At 58.4% G+C, this 24486-nt stretch overlaps 1 protein-coding gene across 1 annotated transcript in view; it reads right to left on the bottom strand.

Moving 5' to 3' along the window:
- The window catches only part of ADAM33 (ADAM metallopeptidase domain 33), a 30495-nt gene extending 7120 nt beyond the window's left edge, over positions 1–23375 (bottom strand). Inside the window, exons 1-16 of the mRNA XM_030025347.1 lie at positions 23171–23375; positions 20248–20330; positions 13189–13265; positions 9612–9687; positions 9034–9110; positions 8276–8462; positions 7777–7842; positions 7587–7658; positions 6955–7121; positions 6757–6841; positions 5910–6052; positions 3463–3640; positions 3001–3090; positions 2446–2641; positions 1519–1627; positions 773–977 (exon numbers count right to left, since the gene is read on the bottom strand). Of these exons, the coding sequence (XP_029881207.1) occupies positions 773–977; positions 1519–1627; positions 2446–2641; positions 3001–3090; positions 3463–3640; positions 5910–6052; positions 6757–6841; positions 6955–7121; positions 7587–7658; positions 7777–7842; positions 8276–8462; positions 9034–9110; positions 9612–9687; positions 13189–13265; positions 20248–20330; positions 23171–23297 (1938 nt within the window). The 5' untranslated portion in view covers positions 23298–23375. The remainder of the gene's footprint in view (positions 1–772; positions 978–1518; positions 1628–2445; positions 2642–3000; positions 3091–3462; positions 3641–5909; positions 6053–6756; positions 6842–6954; positions 7122–7586; positions 7659–7776; positions 7843–8275; positions 8463–9033; positions 9111–9611; positions 9688–13188; positions 13266–20247; positions 20331–23170) is intronic.
- Between the last annotated feature and the right edge of the window lie 1111 nt (positions 23376–24486).

The raw sequence follows: 24486 nt of genomic DNA, 5'->3' as shown, positions 1-24486 counted from the left end.
AAACCTCTGCCATTCCCCTATCCAGGACGGCTCAACGGAGACCAGGGACCAACACTCCCACCCCCCGTCCCTGACAACCCACCTGGCAGCTCCTGGAGAAGGCATTTCCCATCTGGCTCTAAAACACAGGCTCCAGCCAAAAAAACTGACACTGGATTTCAAAACCAGCCATCCTTTCTCATGAAAATGTCGACATTTTGGCCTTCCATCCCAAACTGGGATGAAAATTTCACAATTAAAATGCCAAATAGCAAAGGCCATGTCTCCACAGCCAACTCTGTCTGGCACGCATCCCTGCTACTGTGTTGTCTACCAGGCTTCTCTCCTTCCTCAGCTGAACTGACCCTCTGTAAAGTACTAGGAGATGCGGGGGCTTTAAAAGAGACTATTACTAGGTTAGCAGCATCTGTTTGGATCTGTTGTCTTGATTCCTAACACAGCTTTCCCTTGGGAAACAATGTATTCGTAGGAGGAAGCTTCTACCATCAAGTCCCGGGACATGCAATTCTTGTTGGGGTTGCTCCACTATGCATTAAATCAGTAAAGAAGCATGGAGAGAAGAATTTGGTGGCCTACACACAAGCATCTAGTGATGTCTAGAAATGCCTTGGGTGAAATGTCATCAAAGCAATGTCTGCAAGCGTGGGGGGGAAACCACGTCCCATGGCCCGGCTGTAACACAGAGAAGAGCCAACATCCACATTGGAGCTGGGATAAGAGCCAAGGAGATGATCTCCTGTAGGAGACCCCAGCCCTAGGAAGAGGTACTCACCATCCCATCTCCACATTTCGTCCCCGTCATCACCAGCCCGGGGTCAGAGAGGTCTTCCTCATCGTCCTTCGCAGTGTACATGTAGGTGCCTCGGCATTTCACCTCCCGCCCGTTGAAGCGGATGGTGGTGTCGATGGAGACAGTGTTGGTCCCCTGGGGCTTCTTAGCTGAGCTCTGGCACTGGATCTTGCCACACATAGCATCCCTAGAAGTGGGGCGCAGCCGAGGTGAGGGCCATATGTATGTGGGTACCGGCCACCTCACCCTCCCTGCCCCATCACCCCCTGCCCCAGCGCCTGCTGGCTCATCTCCCTCTGAATTTACGGCTATGTTAGGTCGTGATGGGAGAGGCTCAGTGGGTTCAGAAAGGACTTAGATAACATGGACAGCGCAGAGAAATGCTGGAGGGAACAGGCAGGGGGGGTCCGTCTAACACCCCTGGTCTAACTGGGAATACTGGCGAGCACATGCTCCCTAAGTCGCATCTCCTGCTGATGTTGTCTTTGATTTTCCCTTCAGGCTGGGCTGGGAGGTGATGTACGGTGGGACAACCTCCCAGCAGTGATGGGGACTGAGCCCAGGAAGGACCTGGCGTCTTCCTCAGGTCCAAAATGAAGCTGGCCCCAAGGGTGATGCCAGCAGGTTGGGGTAGGACCCCGCCAGTTCCTTCACAGGGGTGGGCGGCAGGGGGCTGTGGGTGCAGGAGGAGGAGATGTGGCACCCACGGGTGCCAGCGCTGCACCCACCTCTTGTCGCACTTCACGTAGCGCCCTTGGCTGTCTTTGCCGCAGTTGCCATAGGTGTTGCCGGCCATGTTCACGTCCTGGAAACAGGCGTCCGGGGCTGGCCAGGCACCTGCAGGGAAGGAAGAAAAGTCCCGCGTGGGATGGGGAAATCAGCCAGCAGGGAGAAATACCGAAACTGGGAGCAGCAGCCGGATGCTTATGGAGAAAACACCATGGAAAAAGTCTCCCGGAGAGCTGCTGCTGCAGGTGCCTGCCCAAGAACAGCACAAGAGGGGTGAAATCCCCTTTTCTCTGGGGTCTTGCAGAGGATTTTGGTCCTGGGGGAGGATTCCCCGCTGCGCTTGCTGCAGCTTTCCTGGGAGCACCCAGAGGTGCTGGCTCTGTGTGCCTTGTACAGGGTGGGAGCAGCAGGGGTGTACCTAGGCGCGAGCGGGGTTTGGAGTGGGGGTATGGGGGCTGCAGCGTGCACAGGGGCAGGGTGCTGCACGTGGCTGCGCGTGGCCATATGTCGTGCGGGGACCCTACGCAAGACGGGGTCGTACGCGGCAGATGATTGCCATACGGAGGATACGAGCTATGGGCCGTATGCGCTTGCAGCATACGGAGTCACGAGCAGCATGGGGGCCATATGCAGCACGGGGGCTTGATGTATGGGCTGTATGCAGCGTGGGACCCATAGGCAGCAGGTGGATGGGCACAGAAGAGGACCACGCACCTGTAAGTGTGCGTGCACAGCACCCTCAGCCCTCCACGCCAGCCCCACGGACGCAGACCCCCAAACCTGGATGGGGACAGCACAACCCCTCCATCCACGACCCTCCAGCCCCACGGGCAGGGACCACCGGGACCCCACGGGCAGACACAGCGCTGAGACCCAACGTGGCTCCTGCTCCGGAGAGGGATGGCAAGAAGGCTGATGGGACTCACCTGGTCCCCAGAGCTGGACGCATTGCTGGTGGTGGGTCATGCACATGCCGTTGTTGCAGTAAGCCTCGCCGTAGGCGCAGGACGAGCCGTCCAGCAGGTACACGTTGGCCGGGCAGTGGGGTGAGGCACCCGTGCAATATTCGGGGAGGTCGCAGGATCCCGCTGCTTCCCTGCAGATCGTCCCGGCCACCTTTAACTGCCGCAGGAGGAGAGAGAAACATCAGCACTGAGTGGCAGCGAAGGGGCCAAGGCGGGATTGCCGCCGTCTCCTGGCACAGCTTGGGGCCGTAAACCATCTATAATGTCCCCCTGTGGGACTATATGGGGCTGTCAAGGTATAAAGCCAAATTTCTGGGCTGGACCCCAGCCACAAAGCAGCCAGCAAAGCCTCTCCTGCGGACACAAGTTAACGCGTAACCCTCCTCATTTGGCACCGGTGGGGGGGGTTGACCTTACGGACATGCAGCATAAGTGCCACGGGAATGGTGGGGGCCGTATCTCCCTGCCCAGGCCGTGGGTGGGTAGGTGGGTGGGTGGGCATGGTGGGGGGCTTACCTTGCAGCTCTGGCAGCAGTCACCGTGGGCACACTGGGCCCCCTCCTTCAGCGTGCAGTTGTGCGCGTTGCAGCATGGGTTGGTGCACTCCTGCGTGGGGAGAAGAAGACGACACCATCACGGTCAGTGATTCCATCCCTTCCCCATTGCTGCCACCAGCCCCTTCTCCACCCATCACAGCGTTTCTCTTCTCATTTTGCTAACGGGCAAACTGAGGCACAGAGGGGGATGAGGAAGACCTGAGCGCTCTAGGGTGAAGTCAAGAAGAAAGCCAGGACCAGGTTAAATGGATTTAGGAAGGTAGGACTGGGAAGACCCCGTGGGATGGAGTCCCTGTGGTGACCAGCACACCCCTTTCCCTTGGAAATACCTCTCTCCACGTGGTCCACGCTCTGCCACCCAGCAGCTGAGCTGAGCTGCAAAAGCCTCTGTGGGAAAGCGATGCAGGACCCGGGACCGTACCTCCACCTCCCCGCAGTCGCAGTCTTCTCCTTCCTCCAGAAAGCCGTTGCCACATTTTCGTCCCACTACCAGGTCCTTGGTGTCGGGCAGGTTGAAGAGACACATGCCACCTCCCTTCTGGAAGTAGTTCTCCAGCTGCCTCTTGCTGCAGGAGCTGAACACGCGAGGGAAGGGGTGTCTGCGCAGGGGACAGATGGGGAGGGATGGGAACCGGGGCGATCGGGACCAGGAGAAGGTGGAAAACCACAGTCAGAGCTGGGAAATAAGGACATGGGCAAACTGGCACAAACTCTTCCGAGAGCAGAAGCCACCATCGGTCAGATGCATCAAGACCGCTAACATCTCCCGCGCCAGCTCGCACGGCTGAGCACCAGACTAACAACCAGTGGACACCACACCGAGCCCAAATATTTTCCAGAATGGGATGGGGTGGACAAGTAGAGTGGCTATACGCTACCCACAAGAGCATCAGCCCTCCAGCAAGAAACTTCTTGGAGATTGGAGACCCCCATGGTCTGAACCTGAAAGCTCAGCGAGCACCCACACCTGCAGGCTCTGCCAGCTTGATGCTGGTGTAGGTGTCACCTCTGTGCTTCGGTCCTCTGCACCTGGGACACCGCAGACCCCCCCGTCCTAACCGCGAGGTGGGTCTTCATATCTGCAGTGACAATCTGCTCAGGATGTCTGCTAAATATGTGCCTGCTACCACTGAACCGCTGATGGGAAAAACCCGCTTGGGGTTATTTAAATACCTCCGAGGCTGAGATGGAGAAAAATCCTCTCAAAAATTAAAGAAAAATGGAAAAGAAACACAAAAAAAACCCCATATTAAATCATTCACAAGGCCTGAGCAGAAAAAAATAAAAATCAGAGCCTACAATGTATGAGGTCATTTCTGAATAGCTCAGCTGGCCTTTCCTGTAAGGAGCTGGAGAGAAACGGTGATCTTCTACAGAAGTTCTGAGCATGGTTCTTCCGTAATTTTGCACAAGTTTGTGGGTTTTTTTGTGTGTTGTACTAAGAAGGAGGAAGCAGATAATCAGAACTGTGCACCGTTCTCTGCTTCAGTGCTGGTTTCATTTCCTCCTAGCGCTGAAAAAAAGTTTTATATCATATTAGGACATCTCATTTCTGAGATGACACAGAGGGCTTTTTCTAAAAGTATTTTTGAAGTCTGGGCGAAATCTCTTGAGCTGCAGGGAAAGCTGTAAGTCTATGCAAGTTATGGGAGGGTGAGCAAGTAAATATAGCCATAAGATGGTACAAGAACGTGCAAATAGGGACAGGTTGCAGACAGTCAAAAATGTGTTTCTTCCTCATGTGGGGAAAAAAAATATTTCAGCAAAAATAAGACGGAAGAAATGTCACAGCTTGGAGAACTTTGCCTGCGGAGGTGAGCAGGGGCACAGCTGAGCTACAGCATCTGCTACTGCTTTGCACCACTGCTTCCAGCTCTGGTGGGTGAGGGCAGGATAATTAATTAGTAAGATAACTAAACAAACAAGTTCACAACTGCCTCGTCCCGGAAAGCCGGTGCTTTTCCCCACCACAATCCAAATCCACCTAGGCAGAGACTAAACCCCACGGGCTCAACACCGCAGTCTGACGGCCCTGAGAGCCACAGGAAAACAGCCTGGGAACACCCTGACACCACATTGTGGTTTTGGACTGTTTCTTATTAATCGGAAGAGTGGGTGGGTTCAAATAACAGGGAATAAACAGCTGCTTTTCTGCAGTGCAGGGAAATCTGGGATGACTGTATTGTCGGGAGCCGGAAAACCCAACGGGAGAAGGACTTTGGCAGAGAAAGTGGCACCAACCAGCCGAATTTCATACAGCTTTGGGCCAAATTAAAGGGTAAATGCAAAGGAAAACAAACCCTGGAAGGATGCCAGAGAGCATGAAAGCTAATGACTGCCACTCCGGAGCATCCCACATCCAGATTTAGTGAGGGTGGGGTGAGCGATGTAAGCTCACCCCACCGCAGCCCTGCGATGCCATGAGTCCCCGCCGGTGGCATGACCGGAGACCGGGCAGCCCTTGGCCCTCTGGTCTTACAATAAAGAATTTTGTCGTGCCGAATTGTGGGTTAGCACAGGAAAATGCCTTCGATTCCTGTAACGCATCTACCGGATAATATCCATTTGCTTCCATCCCTGGCTCTTTTGGGATGGGGCTGCTACCCCTCTGCTACCCCTCAGAGACCACCAGCCCTGCCTGCTCCCGGGCTCCGGGATGCGCTCGCTCCAGGGAATTGGGACGTGCAGGGCAAACTGGGAGGAGGACAACCAGCCGGGTCCCCCTTTGCAACGGGGCACCTCACCCACAATGGTGCCTTGCAGGACAGGACCCCCCCCCTCCCCGTTCCCCAGCCCACCCCACTGCAAACAGCATCCACAACCTGCTGGGGGGCTTAGGGGCTGCGTCCCGTCCCCACCGCCACTTACCCGGTGGCTGCTGCCATGACGCAGCCGCCTTGCTCTGGGGTGGCCTCCACGCAGCAGCCCATGCTGTCGTGGCTCATGCCGAAATTGTGGCCGATTTCATGGGCCATAGTGGCGGCTGCTCCGATGGGCTGCTCCGAGTGGTCCTGGATAGGGACGGGGGGGATGCGTCAGCACGGCAGCCGGGAGCGATGAAGAGGGGTGATGCCGCAGCAGGGAACGGGGTTGGGGGGATGGAGGGACCGCAACTCCCCTGGGATTGCAACTGGGTCCCGTGGGAGGGACAGAGAGAGGGATGGAGGAGGATTCGTGGCAGAAGTGGGGTTTGGTGTCCTAAAAGTCCCGCATGGGACTGTTGGGAAGCTCTTTTGCCGGAGCCAACTGCTGAAAACCCAGGGCCTTGGAAGGAGCATCCCAAAATCGAGAAACCTCGCTGCCCCCACTCCACCACCCTGCCTAAGAACCACAGGTCACCATCACCCCATCAGGAGGAAGATAAGAGTTATCTGGGGCAGAGATGACCCTACAAAACCAGAGAGCACAAGCAGGGGACATGCAGGGGTTATTCAATATGAGGGGCAGAAGCAACACAGGAGATCCCAGCTGCAAGCTGGGGGTGTACATGGTGCAGGCAACATTTAAACCAGCCCTTTCCCACCCTCCTTAGTTCTTGGCCGACATCTGAGAGGGGTAAGGGGCTACCGGCATCATCGTTCGCTCTCAGGCTGCATCCCAGGACCAACCCCGGATGGCTGGTCCTCCAAGCTCGTGAAGAACCCCAGCAAGATGGGGTGGCGATGGGGGTCCCCCAGGCCGGGAGAAGCAGCGGGGACCCCCACGCCCCTCTTACCATGCTGACACCTCCGGAGTTATCCACGCTGCACATCCCCTCCAGAGGGGCCATGCCGATGGTTGTCCCCCTGAACGTCTTCCCCCTGCCCAGAAAGAAGAACGGAGGGGCAGTTAGCAGCCCAGGGGTGGTTCAGAGACCCCGGTCGGAGCTGGGACCCCCCTGCCCCGACGTCCCCGGGTCCGTAAGGGTGCTCACGTCAGCAGCTGGGCGTTGTCGTGCTTCTTGCGTGACCTCAGCGCCTTCTTCCACTGCAGGAAGGACCACAGCGTGGCGTTGGCGTCGCTGGTCACGGCGCACTGGTCCCGCTCCGTCCACACCTCCAGGCCGATCAGGGCCACCTTGATATTCAACGACCTGTAAAACTGCAGGGAGGGGACAGGGATGGAGGAGACGGGGACATCCTCCATCCCTGCCACCGCGTTTCAGCTGGTGGGTCTCCGTGCTTTCCCTCGGCACATTTGTCCCAAATCCACCCGCAAGCATGAGCTCTACAGGCACAGGCGTGGGCACAAGGAGCCACGATGCCATCCATCGGCTGACAACACCTAAATGTGTCCCTCCTTGCGTCAAGGATGCCGGCATTGATCCCCATCACCACAGCAGGGCAAGAGCCAGAGCCCGCTTCGCTGCTGCAGCTCAGCCGATGGGTGGCAAAGCATTTTCCACCGCCTGCTCACATCTGCCAGCTAAACTCCCAGCCCTAGTGACACGGGGACAGTCCCTGAGGGCCACCACCAGGCTGGCCCCAAGCTCAGGTGCTTTCACGTGCACTGGGAACGATGGAGGTGGCCACGAGGGACCAGCAGGTCCCTCTCGCCGGCCGTTACCTTGTCCACGTAGTTTGCGATCTCCACGATGCGTTGCTTGGTGTGGCCCAGGTTGAGGTTCTGGTTCCTGTACTGCAGAGAGGCGGGGATGGGGAAGGGTCAGCAGAGGAAGAGTGGGGAGGGAGACAGAGAGGGGTCCCAGCTTTTTGGCAGGGGACCGGGTTTCTGCCCGCCCCCACCCAGCACTCACCAGTGTGTGATCCGCAACGATGAAGAGCTCCATGTATTTCATGGTCCTCCAGGCATCTCTCTTCGCCTGCAAGAGAGATAGCGAGGCTCAGAGGAGCGAAGGAGCGGGCAGCCCATGGCTCTGGGCATCTCAGGCTTCCCAGACACCACAGAGCTGCTCAGGAAGGACAGCTGAGAGGGGAAACTGAGGCACGAGGCGACAAGGAAAATCTGAGTGGCTACAGCGCGATTCCCAATGTCGCCTCCTATCACGTCCCGCACCGTACGACGCAGCACCGGTCCCCAACCCACACGTCCTCCCTTTGAGATCTCCTGCCCAAACTCAAACCAGGTAAGCTGCCCGCGCAGACCCCTCACATCCCATCCGCCTGCACAACCCTGCCCAGATGCCGGGGTGACGGGCACCCGGCCACAACCTGCAGGTATTTAGCAGGGGTGCAGCCAGCCCCACTCCCAGCCCTCTGCCCCTCCATGAGCAAAGGACCCCAGGATGGATTTACCCGGTGGTGCATCGGCTGGAAGAGCCGAGCGACGTCAGCGATGCTGCTCCCGAAATCGTCGCCGTGGCCGCAGGTCCCACCTCGGATGGGCAAGTGTTCTGCTCGGTGGATGATGTGGTGGCCTGGCTCGGGGGTCCCCAGGGGTTTCAGGTAGTAGCTGGCATTGCTGCTTAGCACTATCAAGCCCCTGGAAAAGGAAAGCAACCCCTGATGGCTCCTGTGGTTCTTTCACTGCGGCTCCCCCAGACCCTGCTGAGGACCCACAAACTCACTGCACCCCAGCTTGGTCCATACCCAGGGTGGGGGGCAGACACGAGAAATAGGTGTCTCTGTCAATACGACCCTATCATCTAATACATCCTTAGCGTTAAAACCTCCGTGCTGGTCAGACCACGGGAGCGCGGGCTGGCAGTTTGTGGTTGCAACGGTGCGAAGCTCAGTTCTGGGGTACCTGCTGCGGGGTGCGGGATCTGGCCTCCTCCAGAGACAAATTTCCTTGATGGCAGCTCGTGCTGCCAAAAAAACAGCCTCTTCCCCCCCCCCCCCTGCTGCCTGCCCCTGGGGTCGGATGAAGGATGGGAGAAGGGGAGCGATGGAAAAATCAGCCCCGTGAAGCACCTAGAGCTGGGCTTGCAGGACCATCGGTGCTGCTCCGGGGGGTCCCAGAGGGGGTCCCTGCAGAGAGGAAGGGGGCAGCCGGATCCATCCCCCTCTTCATCAGCCCCACAAGCCCCTCCCTGCCCTGCACGTCTCCATACCGTATTCCCGAGCAGGCGCTGAGGACGACCCAGGAGCCGCCGTAGCCCTGGACGTGCCCGTGGTAGTGGCAGTGGTCCTGGAGAGAGGCGATGGAAACCTCCATTAGAAACCACCACGCAGCGCTGGGCAGCAACAAACCCCATGTGCTCGTCCCAAAAAAAAAAAAAAAAAAAAAAAAAAACCACCCGTTTTGCATTTCCCAGCCAGGCGAGCGGTGTCCCTTCGCACCGGGGAAGGGATGGAGCCAGGAGGTTGTTGGCTCTGGCAGTTCAGCCCAGGACACAGACGGTCCCGCAACCCGGCTCGTTGGAAGGGTGACAAATGGCCGGTGGGGAGACGTCGGGAAGAGCGAGGGCTGCTTGAGTCCGGCGCTGCCTGTGTTTATTTCCCAAGGTGCTGTATCGCGGCCAAGAGATACAGGAGCCACGTGTTGCCGCATTCCTCCCACGACAGGCGCCGGGGATGCTGCCAGCGAAAACACCGCGCCTCGTCCCGGTGGGGTTTTGGCTTCATCCCAAGTGCCAAGGCACCCCGAAAAAAATGGTGATGAGCTACGCCCCGTCCCCCCGGCACCCACCGTGTGGTTGGGGGCCACCGTCACGGGCTGCCCGTCCGCGGTGTAGTGCGTCTCGGTGTAGCCCGGTGCTAGCAGCCTGCGGAGAGAGGAGAGGGGAGAAGGGTGAAGACCCTCGAGCTGCGCTGGGTGTCCTGGCTCGGGGACATGCCGAGCCTCCGTGGCCAGCCCTGGGTTGAGCCGTCTGCATGGTCCCTCTTCACAGCCCCCCTTTTGCAAAACTTTGGGCAGCAGAGCTGGTAGCGCGCCCGTCACCGCTGCGTCAGGGCTGGCCCCCCGCCCCGCGACCAGCGGTTGCCCACGGCCAGCGGGGACGTGAACCGCAGTCCAACGTCCCCCTTTTGCGTCTCGGCGAGGAAGGGGCTGCCCGTACTGCTTGGAGGTCCTGCTGGTCTGGGAGAGAGGACCTTGCACAGGAGAAGCTGGGCTGCCCACCCACCCCCCCCCGGCTCAGGGGCCACCTCGTCACCACCGAGGACGAGCAGCCAGGAGGGGTGACGGCTCTTCCATAGGAACCAAACCCCTCTCGGGTCTACCAAAGTCGCTGGGAGAAGAAGGGGTCAACTCCGTACTCGGGGAGGTTTGGGATCTCCGACACAGCCACCCCATCCGGACCTGGGCACGTCGCTTCGCCTCGGTGTCAGCACGAGCGTGCTACTCCTGACCCGACACCCCAGCAACAGGGCAGGGGGTCCCCAAAAAAAAAAAAAAAAGATCTGATTGTGAGAAAGCTCAGGCTGCTTTTAGCAAAGCCTGCACCCCCCCTATCTTCACCCGGCGTGCCTCGACTTCCCCCCAGCTGCCGGCCATCTCCCACCGAGGTCGGTGCCGGGGCCACTCGCGACGCAGCCCCGTCCCACACTGAAAAATTAGTTCCTGCCGCGGGGAAGAGCCGGAGCTGAGCTTGCAACCAGCAAGCGCGTGGGGCTGGGGGTCCTGGGGAGCAGGTGGTGGGGGGATTTAGATTGAAATGACCCCACGGGTGGTGGGAGAGAAGAGAAAGGGACGAGGGTTTCCCACGCTGCCGAAGGTTGCGTGACCCTGCCCAGACGCCGGGGTGATGGGTGCCCCACCACGAGCTTGCAGCCACCGCGGGGACAGCACGTCCCCCGAGGGACGGCGTGCGTGCAGGGGTCTCGGCCACCCAAAGAAGGACAAAGCAGGGCTGGGTTTACCCCTGCTGACAGTTTGGCCCTCGATTCGTGGGGTTTGGCCCCGTTCCAGGGGTTTTATTCTGCAGCAGAAGAAAATAAACCAAGCGGCCGGCCCCAGAATAGCCCTCCCGCCTCCTGGTTTCTATTTTGCAACCAGTTTAACCCCAAAAATGTCGCTGTGGGCACATTCCCGCCTGCGAGTGGGTGTCTGGCACCGGTAACTCCAGTTACAGCAGAAAAAGGAGACAGGAGCTCAGCCTGGGTCCTGGAAAGGGACCTGTGGGCAGCCTGGCAAGACAAGTGCCTGGCCAGCGTGGAGGAGGATGGGCAGCTGCCCGTCCAGGATGGGGACAGGGATGGGACAGGGATGGGACAGGGATGGGACAGGTCGGCTGAGGACAGCAGAGAGGCAAAAGCCTCCATGCCATGCCTGGGGAATAGGGGGAATTGGGAGGGTTGAGCCGATCCCCCAACAGGAGGACGGGCAAGTCCCAGCATGGCTTAGACCACTGGGATGTCCTCTCCAGGGCAGGCCAAGGACCAGGAGCCCCGGAGAAGGAGGGGCGAGGAGATGTCTATTTTTCTCCAGCACAAGGAGGAAAACATCACAAAGGATGGTTTTGGCGGCCGGCCACGTCTCCCAGTGCCAGAAGAAAGAAGATTTGAGGTCTAGCATAGCCTGACTGGCCCATGAGCTAGCAGTGCCAAGGTAGCCCTGTTAGCTGGCACAAGACAGCAGTGTAGATGGCCAGGGCTGCACTGGTCTCCACAAGCCAGTCTTGGGTGCTGTGGACTCTCCTGGGTGCTACGGATGGTCCTCATTGCCATAGATGCTCTTGGGTGCTATGGACTGCCTTGGGTGCCACGGATGGTCCTGGGTGCCATGGAAGTTCTTGGGTGCCATGTCTTGAGTGCCACAGACTGTCCTGGGTGCCACGGATTCTCTTGGATGCCACATACCATCCTGGGTGCCATGGGTGATCTTCAGTGCCATGGACTATCGCGAATGCCACGAACTGTCTTGGGTGCCATGGATGGTCCTGTGTGCCGTGGGTGCTCTCTGATGTCATGGAAAGTCCTGGGTGCCACAGGCGGTCCTGAGTGTCACAGATGCTTTCGGGTGCCACGGATGATCCCGGGTACCGTGAATGGTCCTGGGTGCTCAGCTCCCTTTTGCTGCCACCACCCCCCTCATCTGTTCCACTGTGCCCTCATCCGGAGCACTGCATCCTGCAATGCCCCACGCTCCTCCAGTCCTGCCAGAGGCACCACTGCCACCAGGGATGCTCTTCACCCCTCCTGGCCACACTCATCCCTTCAGCACGGCAAAGCGGTACTAAGTCAGGATTAGGGTCATGAGAAGACACACAAGCATCTCCAGGCCTGGTGCACCAGCTAGAAACAAGGCTAAGCTCTGCACATGAGCTTTGAACCCCACTGCCAAGCCCACCGTTGCCCACAGTCCTAAAACACAACGTGCACGGGAACCCCTCAATTCTCCTTCCCGCACACCAAAAGCTCCTCTGCAGGTCGCTGGGACCTGCTGCTCGGCAGGGTTGTTTGGGGGACACCGTGGTGGCTGGTTTTGTACCCAAACAGCAGCAGGAAAAGGGTTCTGCCGGGCACGAGCCTCCCATAGCTGCTGGTGAGAAGCAGAAGTGGAAGCAGAAGCTCGTCCTGCGGAGATCATCTTCCTGCCCTGCCCCACCACCGGGCCGTCTCGAACCAGGAGGGACCCGAACCCACAAAGGGACAAAAGCCACGAGGTCTCGGGGAGAGGGCCAAGGAGAGCAGGGCAGGAGATGGAGAGATTTCTCTCCTCGCTCCAGCCCCGGCACGAAGGGATGCCAGGCTGGGTGAGGGTCGCAGGGGACAGATGCTGCTGGCACCTGCATCCAAGCTGAACCGAAGGAGCCCAGAAAGAGACTACATGGAAAGGTCACCCAGGAACGGTGCCAGGTTGCCAACCCCAAGAACGGACCAGCAGAAGAGCTCTAGAGGTTTCCAAATCTCTGCCAGCAGTCAGCATTGCCCACCATGCGATACCTCCAAAGACCTCACAGGATCAGCCCTACCGGGCAGGATAGCAGCCCAAGATCTCCCCCCCATCCCGCTGAGCCTTTACCTGGCACGTCTCCATCCCCTGAGCACCCCACACCGCCTTCACCTGTGCCGGGTCCTGCACCGCGGCATCGAGCCAAGGCTGTTTCTTGCCCAACACGGGTGCGGGCAGTGGGAAAAAAAAAAAAAGAGCATTTCAGCCCAAACTGCCGCATCAGCTGCAGCTGGCAGGAAGCCACACCTGGTTGTCCCTTCCCTTGCGGGCAGCAAAGCCGGGACAGGGCAGCCAGGACACCACCGCTCCACCTGGGACCATGCCAGGGACACCCAGTGCCCCTTTCCCCACATCCAGCCCTGACACTTACTGGTTCCTCTCCAGCACCAGGATGAGCTCTCTGCCCTCGGCCATCACGGCCACCTTTGCCCGGGCAGGCACCGGCACCTACGGAGGAATCAAAGGAGGGACGGGGTTAGAAAAGACAGAGCCCAGGATGCTGCCAGCCTGTATTATTGTAGGAGCGACTGCTCCGTTAGCAACACAGAGGGCAGCGGGTGCAATGGATTTTGAGCACCATCCCTGTTTGGGAAAGCAGGAGCTGTTTTTCCAGTTGCAAAATTGCAGTGGGAGTAGGGAGAGCACGTGTGCCCCAGGGCAGGGGCAGGCATGAGTGGGGCCAGGAGGTCCCTGAGCATCCCCAGCCGCTCTGCAAGGGACAACCCACACCGATCCACACCACCTTCCACCTCCCAAAAGTTCAGTCCCTCAATTCAAGCTGGCAATGGACCACCGGACACCGGCTCCTCTGTCCATCCCTGTCCCCAGCACCTTCCTCTGCTCCCCAGCTCAGGGCACATCCCAGCCTCTCCTCCGTGGATCTGCTCCACCTATTCCATCCCCTGCCGCAAGCCCGTGGAAGGTGAGAAATAAACCCTCCTGCTTGATTTCCCATGAATTCCGAGCCTAGCAGGGGATAAAAGAAGATTCACGCTGAGATTCACACCGCAAGGACGGGGGTGAGACAGCAAATCCCAACTCCGCTGGCAGCTTCCCCAGGGAAAAGCAGCAAGGGAGAACTGATATGGGATACGGGATGGGGAGCATCGCCACAAGCATCCTGAGCGGGGTTTCTGTGTGCTCCATCCCACCAGGGATCCTGAGCCAGGGAAAAGGCTCTCATCCCCTGCAGAGGCTCGTCCCTGGGTGGGTCAGCACCTACGTGCACCCTTGCGGGGTAAGGAAATAAATAGCAACCGCCCGGGCACCGGATAACTGCACCGTTAAAAATACTGCGGGGCAGCAAGAGGAAACGATTGACTCAGCTTCCCCAGGATGCCGGCGGTTTTACTCACTCCCTCGCTTCGGAGGGCGTTAAATGGGAACCCTACACAAGGATCCACACCAGCACGGCTCGTCTCCACGTGACAGGATGGGCTGGAGCCCAAAATCACTGCCCTCCTCCGATGTCCCCACATCCCTTCCCCGGCTCCAGCGCTGGGAACACTAAAAGCATCGCCCTATCTCTTGTTTATGGCCTGGCCAGCATGGCTGGCTCCGTCTCCCTCGCTCGGTCCCTCCCCATCCATGACGGATGCAGGGAGCCCGGCGGGCTGCCAGCACTTGGCCCCACGCTCAGGGATCTGCCGCAGGGTCCCGGCACCCTGGCCGTGAGCTGGCGAGGTTTTCCCAGCTCCGGAGGGAAAGGGGAGAAAAAGGAGCCGTCCCCGCAACGCTCCGACTTGGGTCACTCTTAGCATCACGGGGTTTTGCAGCCGGTCACTGGGAATGCAGCGGGGTGGGGGTAAAGTTGGGTGATTCCTAGCTTGGGCTACAACAGAGGTCAAATCCTGCCGTCCCCTCTCATCCTGAGGGAGATGGCCGGCAAGGCTTTGCTCCTTATGCAACCCAGTCCCCACCCCATGGGTACTGGGGAGACTGGGGGACCTCCAGCCCGGCAGCCCTAGGGCCACGCTCCTGGGGATCATTGTGCTTATAAGGGGCAGCATCAGGGGTCAAAGCGTTTTTGGGGTGCAGGACAGCCATGTACGACCGCTGCTGCACCTCAGGACACGGATTTTGTGCTCCCAGGATGGGTGTTCCTGCAGGTCCACCCCAAATGGACCTCTAGGGATGGAGGCATCCCATTAAGCTGCTCAAATTGGCTATGGGGATGCTTCTGGCCCCAAGGAGACCCACGGGTCTGAGTCCTTACGGCCCCATTTCCCAAGGACAGGGAGATGCCGGTCACCCCAGCCTGCGGCAGCATGGGGAGGCGGTGACGGAGTCAGGCTGGCCGAGCCCCCCCTCCGCCTCCAGCACCATCTTCCCAGCTCCAAAAAAGGAGACCAGACACAGTATTTTTTTTTTTTTTTTAAAAAAAAAAAAAAAAAAACACAAACCAACAGCAAAGCAAGCCAAGACCGAGGCCCTGCCGCTTCCCGGCGAGCCCCTTCGGCACAGCCACGGTCCCCCGCTCCCGGCGAGGGGCCCTGGGTGATGCAGGGAGGAGGAAGCCGGGGCAGAGGGCTCCCCTCCTTCAGCGATGGTGGGAACAGGCTGTATTTTTAGAACATGATCTTATACAAACATCACTCCCTGGCCAAACATGGTCTGTATGGTTTTTTTCTTGCTGTTTCCCTTCTTTCCCCGCTCTTGCCCTCCCTTTTTTTCAAGCCTGGTTCTCCCCAGCTCTGATCTCCCTAACACCCACTCCCCACAGCCCATCTCCTCCTCCCCAAGTCCTTCCCGGCGTTGAATTCCCCAGCAATTACGCCCTGCCTCAACTTAAGGGCCTTTACTGGCAAAATGCTCTTTCCTAGCTGCCGTCTTAAAGGGACACATGTTTGTACAGGGTTATCCCGGCAATCACAGCTCCCTGTGCAGGCACCGTCCCGTCTCCCAGGCTGCCAAAGGCTGGAAAAGAAACCGCTGCTAATGGGACCTGTATCCGACCCCTGTGAGGTGATGCAGCGCAAGCTCTTGCCTTCCCCGTGCCTCAGTTTCCCCTGAGAGCACACGGAGAGGCAGTGGGAGCGGGAGACTGATCGTGGTTTCAGCTGGGATGGGCTGAAACCAGGTCAGCCCCTGGAGAAATAAATAGCAATAAAAAGAGGGAGAAGGAGGGCGTGAGCACCGCTCATGCCAGGCGGGAGTCAAATAACCCAACTCTAAGGCCAGGAAATGTTATTGCATTAATTACACACTCATAATTTTGCCTTGAGCCTAACCAGCAGGCAGTTGGGTCCCCAAGAGCTGCCTGCCAAGACATTGTGCACCAGGAATGAGCAGGGATCAGCATCATCTTGGCTCCAGCATCATCCCAGGCTCCAGCATCCTCCCAAAATCCAGCACCTTCCTCCCCCACCCAAAAGCTGCCACCTTCTTTCTCCAGCAGCCACAAAAAGGATGCACCGGTCCCTGCCACGGGCTGCAGGAACCACCTTCTCTTGGCCCTGGCTGGATGTGGAGGTGGTGGCCCCTCTCCAGAACACCCCAGCAAAGCCAGTCCCACCAGGGGCTGGGAGAGGCAAAGAGGAGCTGGGATGAATCTGTCCTGGCCAGGACCCAGCCTGCGAGCAGCCCAGAAGACCCACTGGGCCAAGCTCGAGTCTATTTTTCTTTTTTAATCCGCTGATCAGAAAAACCACAGCGATGTTTGCGGAGGAGCTGATGCCAAGGGGTTTGCGTTGCTCTTCGAGGGGAAAGACGATCTTTGTTTCCCCACGGCTCCCAGCCATCCTCCTCGCCCAGGCTCCGTCCTCCACCCTTGCTGGAAAGCCGCTGCCCTGCAGGAGAGCGTCTCTCCCAGGAGTGGGCTCAGAGAGCACTGAGCTCCTTGGGAAATCACTAGTTAAGCCAAAATCCAAAAGCCACGTTCAAACCACAGCCCGGCCATCTGCTCGGGCAGGTCCCATAAGCCCTGATTTCCTATGTAAGCACAGGCAAGCCTGGACGTAACAAGGAAGACGGGGATCGGAGTTACCGGGAGATGCTCCGTAGAGGATTTGGTGATGGGTTTTGCAGCTGGAGCATCACGGCTGAGCCAGGTCCTCCCCAGGCAGCTGGATCCGAGCAGCAGGAGTTAGGGTTTGAAGAACACAGCTCGGGGACTTCATCCCCTTGTCCTAAATGCACACCGGAATCGGGATCCGAGACCTCAAGGACAAGCCTCTCGCTCCAGCTGCTCACTGGAAAAGCATCCCGGGGCCAGCCAGCTCCAGGGGAGTCAGGGGGGAACCAGGGAAATCCAGACCCTGGAGGCAGAGGCAGGATTTTTGGTTGCTTTGAAGCAAACTTGGCTCAGGGACCACATCAGGGTTTGCTCAGTCCTGCCACACCTCGCAAAGGGAAAAGGGCTTCCCTGCAGGAAACAGATTGCAGGAGCGCGTGTCCTCGGCACCTGCAGCCCACCCCAAACCACGGGCGGTCCTCTCCTCCCTTCCTTCTCCGGAGCAGGGCTGTGACCCCACGGGTACGCAATGCTTCCCGGAGAAGGGCCCGTGCCACAGGGCCGGAGGATGCACGGGGTATCACACCCCAACCACGACCGGAGGGGATGCTCCAAGCCTTCATCAGTGAGGATGAAGGGGATGGCCACGTCCCAGCTCCAGGACAGGGAGACACCGGCTGCTCCAGGGACTCAGCGGACCGCCGGCAGTGTGAGGGGAAGCGGTGGGTGGAAGGATGCTCCATCGGTGCCAAGGTGCGTTCCCGTACAGGGATGGGGTACCAGGAGAGACCCGGCGGGAGGTTAAGGGGCTCTTCTGCCTGGGTGCTCCTCAGCCCTCGTGATTTATGGAATCACAGAATGATTCGGGTTGGAAGGGACCTTCAAAGATCGTCTAGTTCCAACCCCCCTGCCACGGGCAGGGACACCTTCCACTAGTCCAGGTTGCTCAAAGCCCCATCCAACCTGGCCTTGAACACTGCCAGGGATGGGGCAGCCACAACTTCTTGGGGCAACCTGGTCTAGCGTCTCACCACCCTCATCGTAAAACATTTTTTCCTTACGTCCAGTCTAAACCTACCCTCTTTCAGTTTAAAACCATTGCAGCGAGAAACCACGCTTGGGAAAAAAGCAATTACAAAGGGAAAGAAACAAGACAGGGAACACCACAGGCAGCACGACAGGCTGGGTGAGTCCCCAGGGTGGGCACAGGGGACTCCCGTGCCTCGGGGCTGGATCCTGGTGGGATGAAGGGCTGGAAAAACCCACGGTCAGCTCCGGCAGCCTTCGCTCCGTGCCCTGAGCCGGGAGGAAGGGGCAGGAGGAGGAGGATGCCAGCAGCAGCGGGGCAGGATCCCACCCCAAGCCAGTGGTGACAAGGGAGCTGTTTGCAATCAGGGTCCCCACGACCTCCTCCCCGGCCTCTCCAAAATCATTTCCATGTGTGCCGGGAGCTGTGGAGCCCGCGGGGAGTTCAGCCCCGAACAATAGGAGAGAGGAGGGTGTAGGGGGGGGGAGGCAGGGTTCGGCCCACCCAGCGCCGTGCCAGCCCGCACACGATGGGACTGCAGGGCCACCACCATCTCCTCCTCCTCGTCCCGCTGGCTAGACCTCGCTCCCCTGGGAGAAGGGAAAGGAGATGTGGTGACGTCCCCCAGGACCGTGACACGGGCCACCCCGCAGCATCCCGCCTGCTGCGCGGAGGAGCAGCCCCCGGGGAAGGGATGGAGGAGCCTCGGAGCGGTCACCACGCTTGAACCCATCATTTCACACACTCAGATGTCGTCTCCTTGCAGACTCCCGCCCTGAAAACCAGCCGTGCCCGGACAAACAGAGCAACGCTGGCGGCAATCACACGGTCACATTTATTTCCAGGATCTTTGCTGGAGGGCAGAAGGAGACGGGGCGGGGACGGGATGGACTAAATCGATCCTAAAAATACACACACCAGCAGTACCAGGGCTGGTACTGGGCTGGTTTGGGGCTCTGTCTGCAAGCGGGGAGCCCGCTCACCCGTACCCCATCCGTTATTTGGTTGCCACCGTCCTTTCCCCACGAAGCCTCCCTGCTCCCGGCTGCGACCACCCTCCCTCTCCCCTCCTTCCCCCTGCTCCGAGGAACAGGAGCCTCCTTGTTTCGGGCTGGCTGGAGCCAGCGGAGGCAAAGCAGATGCCAGGAAACATGCCGGGACCTGCACAGCTACCCTGGTCCTGGCCACTGGCCGTCCCAGCCCACCGACCCTGGAGTCCCCCGTCAAATTCCGAAATACCCCCATGCGCCTGCGATTTGCACCCACCCAGGACAATTTCGGGCAGCGGGGCGTTAGGAAGAGTATAAATAAACCTCCCGCTGCCACGCATTCCCCATCTTGAGCGCCCTTCAACCTAAATATAGACCGGCCCGGGGCTGCTAGGAAGGGAGGGGACATTTCTACATTTCTGACCGCAGCATCCCCAACGCGATGGGCTATTTCAGCTACCAGAGAAGCACAATTCCCAGCGGCCGGCACCGATGGGAGCGACGCTCCCAATTCCCCCGGGAAAAGGCATCGTCCGGGCCCTCGGAGAAGGCAGGGCAGTGCAAAGCCCCTCTCCGGTTTCACTGCCGGGAAGCAGGGCTGACTCCTTCCCTTGCCTGGAGCAAGGATTTCTCACTCGGTGGCATCTCAGGTGGCTTCAAAGCTGCATCCTCAGCCCCTGCTCCAGGGAGATGCCACCAGAGAACGTCCCTTCCCAGCACTGAGTCTTCTCAGCAGCGAATCTGCTCGGCCCCAAAACAAAACGGTTTTCCACAACCATCGTGCTGGGAAGCTCGTCGTGCTGGGAAGCGATTTGATCTGCCCCGGAGGAGACCACCAGCCCCCGAGACCCTCCCAGCTGCTGGGTACGAGGACCAGCTGCCGCGGCCGATGGGCAGCTGCGGAGCTGGTTGACCCCAGAGCCGGGCAAGGCGCCAAACCCAGGCAAGGGTCACCGCAAGCATCTCATAAAGTGGATTTGGAGACGCTGGGGGCGGCGGGGAGGGTGCAAGAGCCAGCACAGCAGTCCTGGGAAGAGATGTCTTCTCCTCCCCACAGCCCATGCCCGGCTTCTCTGCAGTTTTCCCAAGGACATCGCTCTTAAATCCTGCAGCACTTTCCCTTCAGCTAATACTGCTAGTCTGTCTATCCCGGCCAAACCATCAGTCTGATGAATTACCTCCATCTCCTCCCTCCAAACTGCCCAGCTCCTTTCCGCTCACCCTATAGCTCTTGGCCATCCTTCCTAGTGCCCAATAGTTAAGACCACGTTTAATTAACTCGCTGTTGCATCCTCTGCTTTCCCTGTTCATCACCTGAACAGGGCGATGGGTCCTATAAACTCGACATCCTGATCATGGGACCCGCAAACTCGACATCTCCATCCGAGTCCCACCACGAAGACCTCCGGGTGCAGGATCTGACCGCACAGTGCAGGGGAGAGGAACCGTCTCTGCCCTTACCTTTTCGTCGAGGCTGACGGCTCGTCTGGTACGGCCCCTGAGGAGCCAGTGTGGGGTGACCCTCTCTCCATGGGACGGTGGCCCTGGGAAAGAAAAGACCTGGTGAGCACGCAAACAGACCTCGCAAGCCCCTGAGAGCAGGAGCTCCTCTGCAGCCACATCAGGAGAGAAATGGGGGTGAAGGAACAGAGTTGAGGACTCCGGCCAACATCCAGGGCCACCTCTTAGGTGTTTCTGGGGGATGGACACCAGCACGAAGCCAAAGCTTCGCCCCCTCCCCAAGCCAGCACTTTCATCGCTGACCCAGCCTTGCTCCTGGAAGCCTCCAAGGAGCATTGCTGCCCACCCAGGTCCCAAACCGGTGGCCTAAATCCCCTGAAGCCCACCCTGGCCCACCTCGCATCCCAGCCATCACCAACCAGCCCAGGCAAACCCCACCGAGCACCCCCAGAGCACCCCAACCCCGGGGCGAGGGCAGGGGCTGCGCGGGCAGCAGGGCATCCTCCCGCTCGCTCCATCTCCGAATCACACAGCTTTTTGGTTTTTTGGCTTTATACTTTTACATCGTCATTTACAGGACGGGAAAGCGTGGTTCAATCACCCAGAAATCGAGCCGTCATCTTTCCAGCCAAAGCCAGGCTCAAGCAGGGAGCAGAGGAGCTAAAATAGCTGCAGCACATTACGGGTTTCTCTGAGCCATCCCAACTCCCCCGGGCAGAGCAGTACAAGCAATTCCTTGGCTCGATTAGAGACGGGCAGACTTTCTAAGATTTTTTTTTTTTTTTTTTTTGTTTTGTTCCTAAACAATGTGGCTGTATTTGATTGCAGCAGAGCGAGCAGCTACTGATGACTTAAGCCTGGACAACAACAGAAAAAAAAAAAAAAACCAGAAAAAAAAACCTGAAGATGCTGCAGAGAGGGGATAAGGTCTAGCAAAAATGTCAAGGGCTGGACCACCTTGCCAAGCCAAATGTTGTCAGTGAAAGCTTGGATCTAATAACCTTCCCCAGCAAAGGGCAAAGTTATTTACTAAGGGAGTGGAATAACAGGGCTTATGGCTTTATAATTTTATATGCTTGTTTTGGTTCCCTATGCAACGATCTGGGGGGATTTGGCTTGAGCAAAGATGAAGTTATTGAAAAGTAAAAAGAAAAAGAGATGGAGTTATTGGTTGGGAATTGCAGACTGAGTGTTTAACGTGATCGAGCTACCCAGCCTGGCCACGTCTGTCCCACCAGGCCCCGGGACGCGCCCGGCGCTATCGCACAGTGGCATTTAATCAGCTTTCATTATATATAGCATATAATCAGATTCCAGGAATAACTGCAGATAAGGTAGTGGCATGATCCCAGTTTCCTTCTCCTCACCTCCTCCAAAAGAGTTAGCGAGGCCCTCCAATCCCCCAGCCATGTATAAGCCTCATTTTCTGATGGGGAAACCGAGGCACGGCCACGATGTGACTTGTGTTCAGCCACAAAGGGCAGGCGGCCCCGGCAGGGTTTGCTGCCTTCCCATTACAGAGAAAAGGGGGAAAAAAAAAAAAAAAAAAATCTTATTTTTTCTTTGCTGGCTGCTGCAGAGGGAGAAGAGCAGGGAGACGCTGCCTCTCCCGGCTTGCTGCAAAGCCCGTCTTTCTCCCACGCTGTCTGGGGAGAGGACGGGACACGAGGGGCAGCCGTTCTGCAGGGATTACTGGGCTGGGCTTTGGGCCACATTGTAAAAACCTCTTGGTTAATATATTAAGCTTCTCGCTGTTTTGACTATAGCTTTTGCTGGGAATCAGAGAGACTCAGAGCATGAGATAGGGCCTTAAAAATCTAAGTCAAATAAACCCAAATGTAGTGCAGAAGGGGGTTTCCCACCCCCTCCCCTTCTCTTTTTTTTTTTTTTTTTTCCTGGAAAACATGTTCATTCCCAACCCTTTCTGGGAATGCTGCATCAGGAAGAGCATTGCTTTGGCGTTTGGGATGTTTGCACCAGTTTGGCCGGGCAGCCCCGCATTTGGGGGATGCCCGAGCCCGAAGATGAGCCCCGCAGCGCCCAGGCTCCAGCCGAAGCGAGCAGCTTTCCCGTCTGCTTCTCCTCTCCCCTGTAATCCAAACAGAGGTTTCTGGCTCCCACCACCCTCCCTGTTCCTCTCCCAGCTGCGCGGCTCGCCCAGGTCTCTCTTGGAGTTGCTGGAAAACTTATTTTCAGCAGCAGCAGAGAACCCAGCAAAGCTCAAAAGTAAAAATATAACAATAAAAAAAAAAAACGTGCTTTGCTTGGAGAAGCATCAGCCCCAGCTTCTCGGTGGGGTTGTGGAAGGAATTAGGGACGGAGAAGAGAGATTACAGGAGTCTGAACCCAACCTGGCAACCTCCTCCCTCCTATTTGAAAAAGCGATAGGAACCTCTGGGGAAAATAACGTACTTCCTCAACAACAGAAAAAGCCAAGTTTCACCCCAAAACATGCATCAGCAGCACAAGCCATTGCCAGCTCCCTTTCAAGGTGCCACTGCCCGGAGCTGGGACGGTTGCAGGGACCTAAGGGAGGAGCGGGATGGGGAGACGAGGGGTGTCTCTGCCGTTCAGGGGGTGCTGGGGGGGGGGGGGAGAAGCCGAATCCATCCCCTCTTTTGGGGGGGGGGGGCGCTGGCTGGTCCCAGCCCTCCCATCCCAACCGGACCATATAGAGTCATAGCGCAGAGTCCAACCGCCCCAGCGCTGGGATGGGACATGGGGGACCCAACGAGAGGGGAGATCTGGGGGGGGGGGGGGCATATCCCCAGCAAGGCGATGGAGCCAAAGGGAGACAGAGCTGCCCCCCCACTCCCCCCCCACCCCGATCCACAGCCACTTCTCCCCTGCAAACCCCCCCAGGGTACCCCCACCCGCACCCCCCTCCCCACGGGTTCCCCCCCCCCCCCCAGCCCCTTCTTACCTCGCCATCCAGAAGCATCCCCCGGCCCGGGAAGCAGCAAGAAGACCCCCAAGAAAAAAAGACGACACCCCTTAAAACCAACCGAGCCCCCAGGGCTGTAGGGTTTGCGGGGGGGCCGCCCGGCCATGCCGGCTCTCCCCGGGGCTTGTCACCGCCTCTGTTCGCCGTCACCGGTCCTGCCTTCCCTTTTTATGTTCTCGGGTCCCCTCCCCTCCCACCGGTTCCCCCCCCCAGAAAAAAAAAAAAACCCATTCACTCGCCCCGGCCGGCCCCCCGCTCGCCGGTGGCCGGAGCCCCCCGTTCCCAGGCACCCGGCTGGGCGACGGGAGGAGGTGGGAGGGATTGGGGGGGGGGCTGGAGGGAGGGGGCCGGCATTGTTCGCTTTTATTTATTGCTGTGTTTCTTGGCCCAGCCCGGCCGTTTAATGAAAACCAGACCGGCGGTGGAGGCTGCTCCCAGGCTCCCTCCGCCGGGGCAGCCCGCTGCAGCCGCCGAACCCCCCCTGTCCCGGTCCCGGTCCCGGTCCCGGTCCCCCCCGGGCTCCCCACCGCTCCTCCAGCCCCTTTCCCCGGGAGGAGAAGCGAGGGGGTACCGACAAGCTGCCTGCACCAGGAGAGGGGGTGGGAAAAAAGGCAATTAAATAAGCCCATCCATCCCACCGAGGCGAGACGGAGCAGAGACGCCTCTGCGACCCTCAATAAAATCCCTAGTTGTTATTATAATTAACGTGTTTTGGGTTTTTTTTTCCTAACAGGAGATGGGTGCCAGCATCCAGCCCCATCGAAAGGGGGGGTGGCACAGCTCACCGCCCCACATAGCGAGCGTGGGGGACATGGTGCTGCTCGCTTTCCTTCTTACACACACAGAGCCTTCCCTGCTCTGCTTCAGCCCTTTTGGGTCCTTTCCTGGGGTCAGCCAACTCTCCTCATTCATCAGTCAGGATTCGTCAATAGTTAGCGAAGCCCTAATAATAATACCGATTAACACTAGTAATTGTGAATGATTTTACTTTAAAAAAGGGGGACAGCTGCAAGACACCCTTACCCGAAATGCTCTGGGGACCTCTGCGCATGCCTGCCCAAGGTGACATTTTGGAACAGGAAGGGACAGGGGACTCTTCTGGGGTTTCCCAGCACAAAAGGCAAATCTAAATAGCCCAGCCCTGGCAGCAGCACTCAAACGCGTGTCGAGGTCCTGTTAACGGGGCCCTCGGATGCAACAGGCAGATGCAAACATCTGGACAGTGTTAGCGAGTCTTCCCCAGCTTAGCAGCACCTTCAAGCCCCCATAAGCCTCGGTCGCAGTGTTTCTCAGGT

This window comes from Aquila chrysaetos, chromosome 1 (genome assembly GCF_900496995.4).
Source record: "Aquila chrysaetos chrysaetos chromosome 1, bAquChr1.4, whole genome shotgun sequence".
Lineage (NCBI taxonomy): Eukaryota > Metazoa > Chordata > Aves > Accipitriformes > Accipitridae > Aquila > Aquila chrysaetos.
The sequence above is the reverse complement of the archived record's forward strand: the minus strand, read 5'-3'. Positions and strand labels throughout refer to the sequence as shown.